The 14384-nt window shown below is 45.3% G+C and overlaps 1 protein-coding gene across 1 annotated transcript in view; it reads right to left on the bottom strand.

The window, feature by feature from the left end:
* The window catches only part of LOC140720463 (early activation antigen CD69-like), a 34571-nt gene that overhangs the window by 13546 nt on the left and 6641 nt on the right, over positions 1-14384 (bottom strand). The window contains exon 2 of the mRNA XM_073035313.1: positions 156-245. Coding sequence (XP_072891414.1) covers positions 156-222 — 67 coding nt within the window. The 5' untranslated portion in view covers positions 223-245. The remainder of the gene's footprint in view (positions 1-155; positions 246-14384) is intronic.

Below are 14384 nucleotides of genomic sequence, written 5' to 3'. Positions count from 1 at the left end.
CCGGGGTCAGACACAGAGTGAATCTCCCTCCACACCGCCCCATCACACAATCCCGGGGTCAGACACAGAGTGAATCTCCCTCCGCACCGTCCGATCACACACACCGGGGATAAGCTGCGGAATAGAGCTGTCGCCTGTCTCTCTGCCCCACTCACCTCGGGAAGGAGACCGTGAGTCCGTTTTTCCCGACTTCACATTTATGTGACTCTCGCTCCGGTCCATCCTGCCGAGGAGTCTCTGCGTCTCTGAGCTCAGAAAGGGGAAGCAACCGTTGTCAGAGGAAGCCTGTGTTAACAAGTGGGTTAGACAGGTACCAACCAATGCCGGATGAAGAGCTGACGAATAGAGGAACCGAGAGCAGGAGGAGGAAGTGCGGGGAGCACAGAGATTGAGGGTGTTGCAGAGGGTGGTCGAGAGAAATGAGAGTGGTTGGGGGAGAGTAATGAGAGTGGGGAGAAAGAGGGGAGGATTCAGGATCGGGTAGAGATAGAGAGGTGGGTGACAATGGACAGATTGGGAAGAAGGGAGCGAGAGAATGGGTGTGTGCAGAGAGGAGGGAGGAAGGAGTGATGGAGATGGAGAAAATGAGCGGAAAGGGTGAGATTTGGAGAAATAAAGGCGGGAGAGTTGAAGACTGATTGGGACAGAGGATCGGTGAACGGAGGTAAGAGTGTGAGGTCAGGAGAGGAGGAGAGGAGGAGAGGAAGCATGGAGATCGCGGTGGAGATGGAAGAGGGATTTTGGGACGATTGATGGAGGGAATGTGGAATCGAAGAAGGAACAGAGAAAGGAACGGATTTGGTGGAGGTGAGTTTAGACGGAGTGCAGGATTGAAGAAGGAGGGATCGACCGTGGGATTTTGTCACTCATACAGAGCCTCAATTATTCAGGACCGATGCACCCCTAGCTGGTTCTTCTTCTAAGCATTGGACATTCCCAACCTTCCTCCGAGTGAGGTGAACAGCTCACCTCGAAACTCGTTCCCTCCACAGGCTTTCCTCGCTTTCCTCACTTTCCTCATCCAGTGGCGCACTCTCTCTTTCCCTCCTTATTCCGTGGCATTCTCTGTCTCTTCCTCTCGTTCTCCGTCGACGAGCTTCCACCACTCTCCTCTTTTCATTCTCCGCATTCCTTCCCACCATGCTCTCTCTCTTTCTATCCCGTTTCCTTCCCCTCTTCAACCATTGCTCTTTTCTCTACCTTCTCTCGCCAACCTTTGCCCCACTGTCTCCTCTTCCCCATTATCTTATTTCACTCTCTCCCCAATCTGCCACTCTCTTTTTATTCTCTCCACGACTGACTCCTGACGCCCTGACACGCAGATGTGCTTAAACACCCACAGATGCTTTCTGTATTCCCCCGTCCCTTCGGCCCATCTCCCCCGTCCCGTCTCCATCCCTCCTCCCATCCATTCTCCGGGCTTCCCGTTCACTCCCACCACACCTTCCTCCTACCATGCCCCACTCCTCCTCTTCCTTTCGTTCTCTTCAATCACTCTCTTCCTTCTCCCACACTCGCCTGGTACTGGCTCTTTCTGTCCCACTCACCTCTCCCACCTCTACGATTTCCCTATCACACACCTTCCCTCTCCACTTCCTCTCTCCTCTACACTTTGCTTCTTTATCCGAACTTAACCACTTTATTTCCTCCTCTTCCCACATGTTTACTCATCCATCTCACTTATTCCTTCACTTCTCCCTCCTGGGATCCCATGCTTCCTGACTTTCTCAATAAAAAGGCATTATCAAATGCCTTGCTGAAATTCATATACACTACATCCACTGCTCTTCCTTCATCAATGTGTTTATTCGCATCCTCAAAAAAATTAGATTCGTAAGGCACGGCCTGCCCTTGACAAAACAATGCTGAATATTCCCAATCATATTAAATCTCTCCAAATGTTTATAAATCCTGTCTCTCAGGATCATCTCCATCCACTTTCTAACCACTGAGGTAAGACTCACTGTTCAATAATTTCCTGAGCTATCTCTAACCCTTTCTTGAATAAACCCTCAAATCCTCCGGAACCGTTCCCGTCCCCATTGGCGATGCAAAGGTCATCGCCAGAGGCTCAGCAATCTCCTCCCCCGCCTCCCATGGTAACCTGTGGTACATCGCATCCGGTCCCGGTGACTTATCCAACTTGTTGCTTTCCAAACGCTGCAGCTCATCCTCTTTCTTAATATCAACATGCTCAAGCTTTCCAGTCTGCTGCAAGCCGTCACTACTATCACCAAGATCCTTTTCCGTAGTGAATACTGAAAAAAAGTATTAATTAATTACCTCTGCTATTTCTTCCGGTTCCATTGCATTTTTCCACTGTCACACTTGATAGGTCCTATTTTTTCACGTCTTATCCTCCCACTCTTTACATACTTGTAGAAAGCCTTCGGGTTTTCCTTAACCCTGCCCGCCAAGAATTTCTCATTGCACTTTCTGGCTCTCCTAATTTCCTTCTTAAGCTCGTTCCTGTCAGCTTTATAATCTTCTGGATCTCTAACATTACCTATCTCTCTCAACCTTTTGTAAGCTTTTCTTTTCTTCTTGACTAGATTTATTATAGACTTTGTGCACACGGTTCCTGTACCCTACCATAACATCCCTGTCTTATTGGAATGTACCTATTCAGAACTCCACCCAAATGACCCCTGAACATTTGCCACATTTCCTCCGTACTTTTCCCTGAGAACATCTGTTTCCAGTTAAATATTTCAGTCTCCTGCCTGATAGTTTCATGATTCCCCTTACTCCAATTAAACGCTTTTCTAACTTTTCTGTTCCTATCTCTCTCCAATGTATTGTAAAAGTGATAGAATTATGTTCTCTATCTACAAAAAGCTCTCCCAGTGAGCGATATGACACCTGCCCAGGTTCATTTCCCAATACAAAAATGAATTGCAGCCTCTCCTGTTATAGGCTTATCTACAAATTGTGTCAAGAAACCTTCCTGAACACACCTAACAAATTCCACCACATCGAAACCCCTTGCGCTAGAGAGATGAAATATTTAATCTCCCATCACAACTTTGTTATTATTACACCTTTCCATCATCTGTTTCCCTATCTTCTCCTCGATATCTCTATTACTGCTGGACGGCCTATAAATAAGCACCCAGTAAAGTTATTGACTCCTTCCTGTTCCTAATCTACACCCACAGAGACAACGTAGAAAAATCCTCCATGGCGTCCACCTTTTCTGCAGTTGTGTCACTCTCTTTAATCAACAGTGCCACGCCCACAGCTCTTTTACCTCCATCCCTGTCCTTTCTGACACATTAAAAACCGGCAGTTGAAGTAACCATTCTTCTCCCTGAGCCATCTAAGTCTCGGTAACGGCAACTACATCATATGTCCAAACGAGACAGTGATCACAATCCTATATCCTTTACCATAGCATTGGAGAGGGATAAGAACAGATAAGTTAGCAAAGCGTTTAATTGGAGTATTGGAAAATATGAGGGTATCAGGCAAGAAGTTGAAAACATAAATCGGTCATAGACAATAGACAACAGGTGCAGGAGTAGGCTATTCGGCCCTTCGATCTAGCACCTCCATTCACTGTGATCATGGAGCAATTATTGATTAATTGTTCTCGGAAGTGCACGAAAGAAATGTGCCAAATGTTCAAGGGATATTTGCTTGCAGTTCTGCATAGATACGTTCCCATGAGAAAGGGAAAAGATGGTAGGGTACAGCAACAGTGGTGTAGAAAGGCTGCTTTAAATCTAATCAAGAATAAAAGAAGGCATTTTTTTTTAACGGAAGGTTACAAAGACTAATTAATGATGGAGAACTAAAAAGGTTATAAAGCTAGCAGGAGGGAGCTTAAGAAAGAAATTAGGAGAGCCAGAATGGGCCATAAGAAGCCCTGGCAGGACAGGATTAAGGTAAACTGCGGAGCGCACTCGACGTGAGGGAATTAGACGAATCAAGTGTGACAGTGGAAAAGTGTGTATGCAACCGGAGAAGACAGCAGAGCGACATAACGGATACTTTGCTTCAGTATTCACATGGATACAGAATTCTGGTGATTGTAATGGTGACTTGGAGCGGACTGAAAGCCTTGAGCATGTACAGATTAATAAAGACGATAAGCTGGAGCTTTTAATAAGCATCAAGTTGCATAAGTCATCGTGAAAGGATGGCCAGGCCACTGTGCGATCCGAGGGAGGAGATTGCTGAGCATCTGCCGATGATGTTTGTATCAGCAATGGGGACGGGAGACGTTCCGGAAGATTGGAGGATTGCGGATGTTGTTTCTTATAGAGCATAGAATAGTGCAGCACTTTACGGGCCTTTCGGCCCACAATGTTGTGCCGACCCTCAAACCCTGCCTCCCATATAACTCCCTACCTTAAATTCCTCCATATACCTGTCTGGTAGTCTCTTAAACTTCAGTCGTGTATCTGCCTCCACCATTGACTCAGGCAGTGCATTCCACGCACCAACCACTCTCTGATTGAAAAACCTTCCTTTCTTTATTCGGGAAAGGCAGTAGAGATGGCCCAGGAAATTATAGACAAATGATTTTGTCAGGGGCTGGTAAGTTGATGGAGAAGACCCTGAGAGGGAAGATATATCAACATTTGAAGAGGCATAATATAATCAGTAACAGTCAGCATGGATTTGCCAAAGGCAGGTCGTGACAAGCGTGCCTGATGATTTTTTTTTGAGGATGTGACTGAACAAATTGATGAAGGCAGAGAAGTAGATGCATATTGATTTCACCGAGCATTTGATAATGTATCCCATGTAAGGAGACATGGACCCAACGGGACATTGATTTGTGGATCCAGAACTGGCTTGCCGACAGAAGGGAAAGAGAGGTTGTAGACCGGTCGTGTTCTACATGGAAGCCAGGGAGCAGTGGCGTTTCTCAGGATCTGTTCTTGGAACCCTACTCTTCGTTTTTTTTTATAAATGACTTAGATGAGGTTGAGGAAGTGGGGGTTCGTAAATTTGCAGATGATACAAAGGTTAGGGTGTATGAGGTCTGTCAGAGCTGGCAGCGGAACATTCATAGGATGCAAAACTGGGCTGAAAAATTTCAGATGGAGTTCAAACCAGACAAGTGTGAGGTTGTTCTTTTTGGTAGGCCAAATATGATGGCAGAATATAGTATTGATGGTAAGACCCTTGGCAGTGTGGTTGATCAGAGAGGTCTTGGGTTAGAGTCCATAGGACGCTCAACCCTGCGGCGCAGGTTGTCTCTGTGGTTACGAAAGCAAACGGTGCATTGGACTTCATCAACCTTATGATTAAGTTTAGTAACCGAGAAGAAATTTTGAAGCTATATAGGACCCTGCTCAGACCCCACTTGGAGTGCTGTGCTGAGTTCTGGTCACCTCATTACAGGAAGAATGTGGAAACGATAGAAATGGCGCAGAGGAGATTTACAAGGATGTTGCCTGGATTGGGGTGTCTGCCTTATGAGAATAGGTTGAGTGAACTCGGCCATTTTTGCTTGGAGCGACGGAGAATAACAGATGACCTGATAAGGCGTATACGATGATAAGAGGCTTTGATCGTGTAGATAGTCAAGGGTTTTTCCCAGGGCTGAAATGGATAGCACGAGAGGGTACAGGTTTAAGGTAGTATGTACTGAGGGGATGTCAGGGGTATTTTCTTTTGTCCGGAGTCTGTGGTGAGTGTACAGAATAGGGTGCCGGCGACGGCCGTGGAGTCCTATACTATAGGACAGGTACCTGGAGCTCAGAAAAATTGAGGGTTATGGGTAACCCTAGGTAATTACGAAGGTAAGAACATTGTATTGTGCTGTAGGTATTCTATGTTTCAAAGTTTCTATGACCGCTGGACGGAATGGACTGAGGAGAGTGGGTCCGAGGGTCAGCTACGCTCGGAAGAGGTCGACGGGAACAAAAGGACGACACTGTGAGCTCCACTGTTTGCACATTAGTCTGTTTCATGAGAATGTCCCCCTTTTTATGTTGGTTTAAAAATCATATAGTCAAATTATAAAGCTTAATCGTTTACTCTCATGTTGTATACTGTTTGTAAACAGCCCAGAACATCCACACATACGAGATTTTGTAAGTTTCCCGGGCCGGGGTCTACCATCACCTGGATGAACCCGGGAGCCGAACAGATGATTACATTCCCCGAATTGTTATTTTATTTATGCCCTTTCTTTAGCTTTTACAAGAGCTTTGTGTTCCCTTTTCGGCCAAAATTGAATACGTCTTGAGTACTGAGAACTTCTTCATTTTTGGAATACACATGTCCTGCACCTTTCTCATTTTTTCTCAGAAATGAAAGCCATTGCCGCTCTGCTGAGATCCATTGCAGTTAAGTTGGAGAAATAACAGATAAAGTTCAACCCTGACAAATACACAGAGATAGCACATATAGCCAATGCGTGGATAGGAAGAGGGCAGGTTGTTTTGAGGATGTAGAGAGGCCTGAGGAGGACATACAGAGGGCAAAGAAATGGCAGATGTACTGCTGTGTTGGAACCTGTATGGTTATTCACTTTGGGAGTGGAATATCTGTGGATTTCTTTCCCACAGGAGGCCGTGGAGGACGCGTCTTTCTTTTTTGCATATTTGTGCCAAAGTTTCCTGATTGGTCAGTCAGGTCTTAAAGGAATGCTGGGAGAAGGCAGGGAATTGAGGTTGAGAAGTAAATTGGATCAGCCGCGATGAAATGTTGGAACAGACTTATTGGGCCAAATGGTCTGATTCTGCTTCTCAATTTTACATTTTATGATAAGTTACTTTGCTTTGTTGTGGGAAAACTAAATGTTGTTGCCAAGCTTGGCTATCTGAAGATTGAGGTCACGAAGTTCACAGGATAAGACGCAGACGCGGCCTTGCTTGTGGGAAATAACAACATTTCATGCTAAGAATGCGGTATTGTTAGCCTCTGTCCGACACTGCCCTGGTAAAAGAGGAACTGACTGTAATTGTGCAGTTCTCATCCTGTGCACCGTCCGGAAGCATTCGTAGACTGTCTGATATCTAACAAGTGCTCCTTGAAATCCATCGCTATATTTGGCTGTTGGCCATTTCCCACAATTCACTGTAGAAATTTAAGAAATAACCTGAAATTGGCAGAGTCGTAAGGCAACGTGATCACCTATTGAAGGGTCAACCGTACACCGATGTCTGTGTCTTTATTTCTGTTCGGTCCAGGGATAAGTTATTTTACAGTCTGTGGGCAAGCCAGTTCTGAATCCATAAAGCAATGACCCCTGGGAACCCATGCATCCTTTCTTTCTTAATAAGCCTTGCATGGGGTACCTTATCAAATGCCTTACAGAAATCCTTTAACACTAAATCTACTGCTCTTCCTTCATCAACGTGTTCAATCACATCCTCAAAAATTTCAATCAGGCTCGTAAGGAACGTCCTGCCCTTGACAAAGTTATGCGGTCTATTGCTAAACGTATTATACCTCCCCAAATGTGCATAAATCCTGCCTCTAACGATCTTCTCCATCCACTTGCTAACCACTGAGGTAGGAATCACAGGTCTATAATTTCCTGGACTACATCTATTCCTTTTCTCGAATAAAGGCACAACATCCTCAACCCACCAGTCCTCCGGAACCTCGCCCGTCCCCATTGAGGATGCAAAGATCATCGCCAAAGTCTCAGTAACCTCCTCCCTTATTTCCCAGAGTAGCCTTGGGAACATCTCATCCGGTCCCGGCGACTTATCCAAATGATGCTTTCCAAAATCTCCAGCACATCCTCTTGTTTTAATATCTACGTGCTCAGGCTTTTCAGTCTGCTGCAAGTCACAACAACGATCACCAAGATCCTTTCCATAGTGAGATCTCACTGAGATCTAACACCTGACCAGGTTAATTTTCCAATAACAAATCATGAAGCTTCCCGTCTTGCAGGCTTATCTACATATTGTGTCAAGCAACAATCCTGAACACACCTAACAGACTCCAACCCATCTAAAACTCTTACTCTGGGGAGATGCCAATTGATATTTGGGAAATTAATATCTCCCATCGCGACTACTCTGTCATTATCATAACTTTCCAAGATGTGTTTCCCTATTTTCTCATCGATATTCCTGCTACTATTGGGCGGCCTATAAAAAAACACCCGGTAAAGTTATTGACCCCTTCCTGTTCCTAATCTCCACCCGATGAGTCTCCGTAGAAAATTTCTCCATGGCGTCCACCTCTCCTGCAGCTGTGTCACTATCTCTGATCAACATTGCCACGCCCACCCCTCTTCCCCCCCCCCCACCTGTCCTTTCTGAAACATCTAAAAGTCGGCACTTGAAGTATCCATTCCTCTCTCTGAGCCATCCATGTCCCTGTAATGGCCACCACACCATATCTCCAAAAGATTACTCTGGAAGTTTGAACGGGGCACGACTGCGCAAGCGCGTGAAAGTCTGCCCGTGAGGCAGCGGGAGAGTTTATAAAGCGAGCAGATTAATGGAGCGGGCGACGTAGTGGATAGAGACAGGGTAGGAAGGCTTTGGCTCCAGAGGCTTCGGCGAGCAGATGCTGAGGACTAGCTTGCTCCCGGTGAGGTAAGGCCGGGTAATCTTTAATTAAACTAATTAGCTTAGGGGTAGGTAATGGAGGCAGCAGTTATAGCAGTCGAGTGTTCCGTTAGCAGTATGTGGGAAATCCTGGCGAGCACAAATTTGCCTGATGACCACACCTGTAAAAGGTGCATCCAGCTGCAGCTCCTGACAAACCGAGTTAGGGAACTGGAGCTGGAGCTGGATGAACTTCGGATCATTCGGGAGGCAGAGGCAGAAATAAACAAGAGTTACAGGGAGACATTCACCCCTAAATGTCAGGAGGCAGGTAGCTGGGTGACTGTGAGCGGAGGGAGGGGGAATAGACAGAATGAGTAGAGCACCACTGCGGCCGTTCCCAAAAATAATAAGTGTACCGTTTTGGATACTGTTGGTGGGGACGTACCCTCATGGAGTAAAGCCAGATCTGCCCCTGGTGTCCCTAGATACCAGGGACAATCTGTAATGGTCACGTCTCTGGCACTGAGAATGTATCTTCAGCTCAGAAGGGAAGGAGTGAAAAGGGGAGAGCAGTAGTGATAGGGGATTCGATGGTTGGGGGAAGAGATCGGAGGTTCTGTGGGAGAGATCGAGAATCTCCGATGATCTGTTGCCTCCCTGGTGCCAGCGTCGGCGATATCGTGGATCAAGCTCTCAGTGTTCTCAAGAGGGAGGGTGAGCAGCCGGATATCGTGGTCCATGTGGGGACCAATGACGTGGATAGGAAGAAGGAAGAGGTCCTGCAAAGAGTGTTTAGGGAGTTAGGTGCAAAGTTGAAGGACAAGACCTCCAGAGTTGCAATCTCAGGATTGCTACCCGTGCCACGAATGAGTCAGGCCACGAATATGAAGATAATGCAGCTAAATACGTGGCTAAGTAGTTTGTGCAAGAAGGATGGCTTCATGTTTCTGGACAATTGGGCCTTGTCCCAGGGAAGGTGGGACTTGTACCGACGGGACGGGTTGCACCTGAACTGGTTGGGGACTAAAATCCTTGCGGGAAGGTTTGTTACTGCTGCACCGGGGGGTTTAAACTAGATTTGCAGGAGGAAGGGAAACAGATAGTGAGGTGGAGAAGGATAAAGGTCATGCGAGAGCTGCAAGTACAGTGCATGGAGTAAAGCCACATCTGGCATTTGAGGAAAGAGAAGCAGAATAAAGGGTGTAAAGGTAGTTAGGTAGAAGGGCCAAAGTGCGTGTACGACAATGCAAGAGACATCATGAACTGAGGTGATGACAAATTGCCCTTATTATCTATCAGTTCAATCCATACTGACTCTACATCTCCTGATTCTATGTCACACCTCGCAAGGGACTGAATTTCATTCCTCACCAGCAGAGCCATCCCACCCTCTCTGCCCACCTGTCTGTCCTTCCGATAGGACGTATACGCTTGATTATTCATTTCCCAGTGAAAAGTGGCAGATGCGTTCACCTCGGAGAAGTGTGAGGTGGTACTTTGGAAGGACAAATTCCAAGGCAGAGTACAAAGTAAGTGGCAGGATACTTGGTAGTAGGGAGGAGCAGAGGGATCTGGGGGTACGAGTCCACAGATCCCTGAATGTTGCCTCACAGATAGATAGGGAAGACAAGAAAGCCTATATGGTGTTGGTTTTTCTAAGATGAGGGATGGAGTTTTAGAGTCGCGATGTAACGATGCAGCTCTATAAAAGCCTGGTTAGGCCGAACTTGGAGTACTGTGTCCAGACAAGGTTCCGCATGGAAGGTTAGTTAGGAAGGTTGAATCGTTAGTTATTAATATTGAAGTAGAAAATGGATTCAACTGTGGCTGGATGGGAGATGCCAAAGAGTAGTGGTGGATAACTGTTCGTCAGGTTGGAGGCCGGTGACTAGCGGTGTGCCTCAGGGATCTATATCAAAGGCCTTACTGAAGTCCATATAGACAACATCCACTGCTTTACCCTCGCATTAGGGTTATATGGTTATACAGACCCCACCTTCCTTGGAAGGATATAAAAGCATTGGATAGGGTACGGAGGAGATTTACAAGGATGTTGCCTGGTTTAGAGGGTATGCATTATGATCAGACATTAAATGAACTAATGTTTTATACTTTGGAGAGAAGGGGGAAGAGAGGAGAAATGATAGAGGTATACAAGATATTAATAGGAATAGATAGAGTGAACAGCCAGCGCCTCTTCCCCAGGGCAACACTGCTCAATACAAGAGGACCTGGCTTTAAGGTAAGGGGAGGGAAGTTCAAGGCGGATATTAGAGGAAGATGTTTTTTTACTCAGAGAATCGTTGTTGTGTGGAATACACTGCCTGAGTCAGTGGTGGTGGCAGATACACTAGTGAAATTTAAGAGACTACTAGACAGGTAAATGTTAGAATTTAAGGTGGGGGGGTTTATATGGGGGCATGGCTTAAGGGTCGGCACAGCACAGTGGACCTCAGCGCCTGTAATGTGATGTTCTATTTCATGTTCTATGTTGTAACATTGCCATACATTTCTTATTCGTCATTTCCACCCATAAAGCGTCACTTAGACGAATTTTCTTGCCTGTCCTGACTGTCCACTGTGGTATTATTTATTTCTCAGCCTAGTAATGTCACCCCTCTTCCTTTAATTCCTTCCTCTTTCTCACGACTAAACATAGGGAAACCCGAAATATCGTGCTGACCTGCTTGCTCCTCCCACACCCAATTCTCAGAAATGGCTACAATGACATAATTCACTGTATTGATTCCTTCGCTGAGCTCTACCGCCTTTTTAAAGCGTTTTGCATTAGAATGCTCAGTGCACCAGTCGCATTATGCATAAACTCTTGATATCTGACTTTTTCTGCGGTCTTAACAACATCTGTGCCCATATCGACTCCGCTATCTGCTCTGGAGATCTGAATCCCATACCTTGCAACTCAGCTTCAACAGCTCTCCCAAAAACTCCCATGCACAGTACCTACAAACCTTCTGCTTGGGATATCAGTTTCCCTCTAGTTCAGGTGTAAACCGTCTTCCATCTCTTCTAAAAAGGGTTCTAAGACTAAACCTAGCATTTATAGGCCTGTCATTTTGTCGCCAGTGGTGGGTAACTTAATGGAAATTATTCTTAGAGATGGTATATATAATTATATGGATTGACGAGTCTGATTAGCAACAGTCAACATGGATTTCTGCGTGGAAGGTCATGTTTGACAAATCTTATTGAATTTTTTGAAGAGGGTACGTGGAAATTTGCCGATGGTAAAGCAGTGGATGTTGTCTGTATGGACTTCAGTAAGGCCATTGACAAGGATCCGCATGGAAGGTTAGTTAGGAAGGTTGAATCGTTAGGTATTAATATTGAAGTAGTAAAACGGATTCAACTGTGGCTGGATGGGAGATGCCAGAGAGTAGTGGTGGATAGCTGAATGTCATGTCGGAGGCCGGTGACTAGTGGTGTGCCTCAGGGATCTCTGTCAAAGGCCTTACTGAAGTCCATATAGACAACATGCTCTGCTTTACCCTCGCATTAGGGTTATATGGTTATAAAAATCCCACCTTCCTTGGAAGGATGTGGAAGCATTCGATAGCGTAAGGAGATTTACCAGGATGTTGCCCGGTTTAGAGGGCATGCATTATGATCAGAGATTAAGTGAACTAGAGCTTTATTCTTTGGAGAGAAGGGGAACGAGAGGAGAAATAATAGAGGTATACAAGATTTTAAGAGGTATAGATAGAGTGGGCAGCCAGCGCCTCTTCCCTAGGGCACAGCTGCTCAATACAAAAGGACATGGCTTTAAGCTAAGGGTTTGGAATACCAAGAGGAATATTAGAGGAAGGTGTATTTACTCAGAGAGTGGTTGGTGCGTGGAATGCACTGCCTGAGTCAGTGGTGGAGGCAAATACACCAGTGAAATTTAAGTGACTAATAGAGAGGGAAATGGGACAGATTTAGGTGTGGGGTTATATGGCGGGGGCATGGTTTAAGGGTCGGCACAGCATTGTGGGCCGAGGTACCTATACGGCGCTGTACTATTCTATGTTCTATGTTATAATATTGCCATACATTTCTTATCCGTTATTACCACCCATAAAGCCTCACAGACGAATTTTCTTGTCTGTCCTGACTGTTGACTACGGTAATATTTTCTCAGCCTAGTAATGTCACCCGTCCTACTTTAATTTCTTCCTCTTTCTCACGAATAAAAATAGGGAAACCCGAAATCTCGTGCTGTCCTGCTTGCTCCTCCTACACAGAATTCTCAGCAATGGCTACAATGTCATAATTTACTGTATTGATTCATTCCTTGAGCTCAACCGCCTTTTTCTAAAGCTTCTTGCATTGAAATATACGGAGCTCAGTGCACCAGTCGCACTATGCATAAACTCTTGATGTCTGACTATTTCTGCGGTCTTAACAACATCTGTGCCCATATCGACTCCGCTATCTGCTCTGGAGATCTGAATCCCATACCTTGCAACTCAACTTCAACAGCTTTCCCAAAAACTCCCATGTACAGTACCTGCAATCCTTCTGGCTGGGATATCAGTTTCCCTCTAGTTCAGGTGTAAACCGTCTTCCATCTCTTATAAAAAAAGGGTTCTAAGACTAAACCTAGCATTTATAGGCCTGTCATTTTGTCGCCAGTGGTGGGTAACTTAATGGAAATTATTCTTAGAGATGGTATATATAATTATATGGATTGACGAGTCTGATTAGCAACAGTCAACATGGACTTCTGCGTGGAAGGTCATGTTTGACAAATCTTATTGAATTTTTTGAAGAGGTTACGAGGAAAGTTGACTAGGGTAAAGCAGTGGATGTTATCTATATGGACTTCAGTAAGGCCATTGACAAGGATCCGCAAGGAAGGTTATTTAGGAAGGTTGAATCGTTAGTTATTAATATTGAAGTAGGAAAATGGATTCAACTGTGGCTGGATGGGAGATGCCAAAGAGTAGTGGTGGATAACTGTTCGTCAGGTTGGAGGCCGGTGACTAGTGGTGTGCCTCAGGGATCTATGTCAAAGGCCTTACTGAAGTCCATATAGACAACATCCACTGCTTTACCCTAGTCAACTTTCGATTATATGGTTATGATTATATGATTATAGATCCCACCTTCCTTGCAAGGATGTAAAAGCATTGGATAGGTTACGGAAGAGATTTACCAGGATGTTGCCTGGTTTAGAGGGCATGCATTATGATCAGAGATTAAGTGAACTAGAGCTATATTCTTTGGAGAGAAGGGGAACGAGAGGAGAAATAATAGAGGTATACAAGATATTAATAGGAATAGATAGAGTGAACAGCCAGCGCCTCTTCCCCAGGGCAACACTGCTCAGTACATGAGGACCTGATTTAAGGTAAGTGGAGGGAAGTTCAAGGCGGATATTAGAGGAAGATGTTTTTACTCAGAGAGTAGTTGTTGTGTGGAATGCACTGCCTGAGTCAGTGGTGGAGGCAGATACACTATGAAATTTAAGAGACTACTAGACAGGTAAATGTTAGAATTTAAGTTGCGGGGTTTTATGGGGGCATGGTTGAAGGGTCGGCACAGCACTGTGGACCTCAGCGCTTGTAATGTGCTGTTCTATTCTCTGTTCTATGTTGTAACATTGCCATACATTTCTTATTCGTCATTTCCACCCATAACGCCTCACTTAGACGAATTTTCTTGCCTGTCCTGACTGTCCACTGTGGGATTATTTTTTTCTCAGCCTAGTAATGTCACCACTCCTCCTTTAATTCCTTCCTCTTTCTCACGACTTAAAATAGGGAAACCCGAAATATCGTGCTGTCCTGCTTGCTCCTCCCACACCCAATTCTCAGCAATGGCTACAATGTCATAATTCACTGTATTGATTCTTTCGCTGAGCTCAACGGACTTTTTAAAGCGTATTGCATTAGAATGCTCAGTGCTCCA

This window comes from Hemitrygon akajei, unplaced genomic scaffold, assembly GCF_048418815.1.
Source record: "Hemitrygon akajei unplaced genomic scaffold, sHemAka1.3 Scf000043, whole genome shotgun sequence".
Taxonomy (NCBI): Eukaryota; Metazoa; Chordata; class Chondrichthyes; order Myliobatiformes; family Dasyatidae; genus Hemitrygon; species Hemitrygon akajei.
The sequence above is the reverse complement of the archived record's forward strand: the minus strand, read 5'-3'. Positions and strand labels throughout refer to the sequence as shown.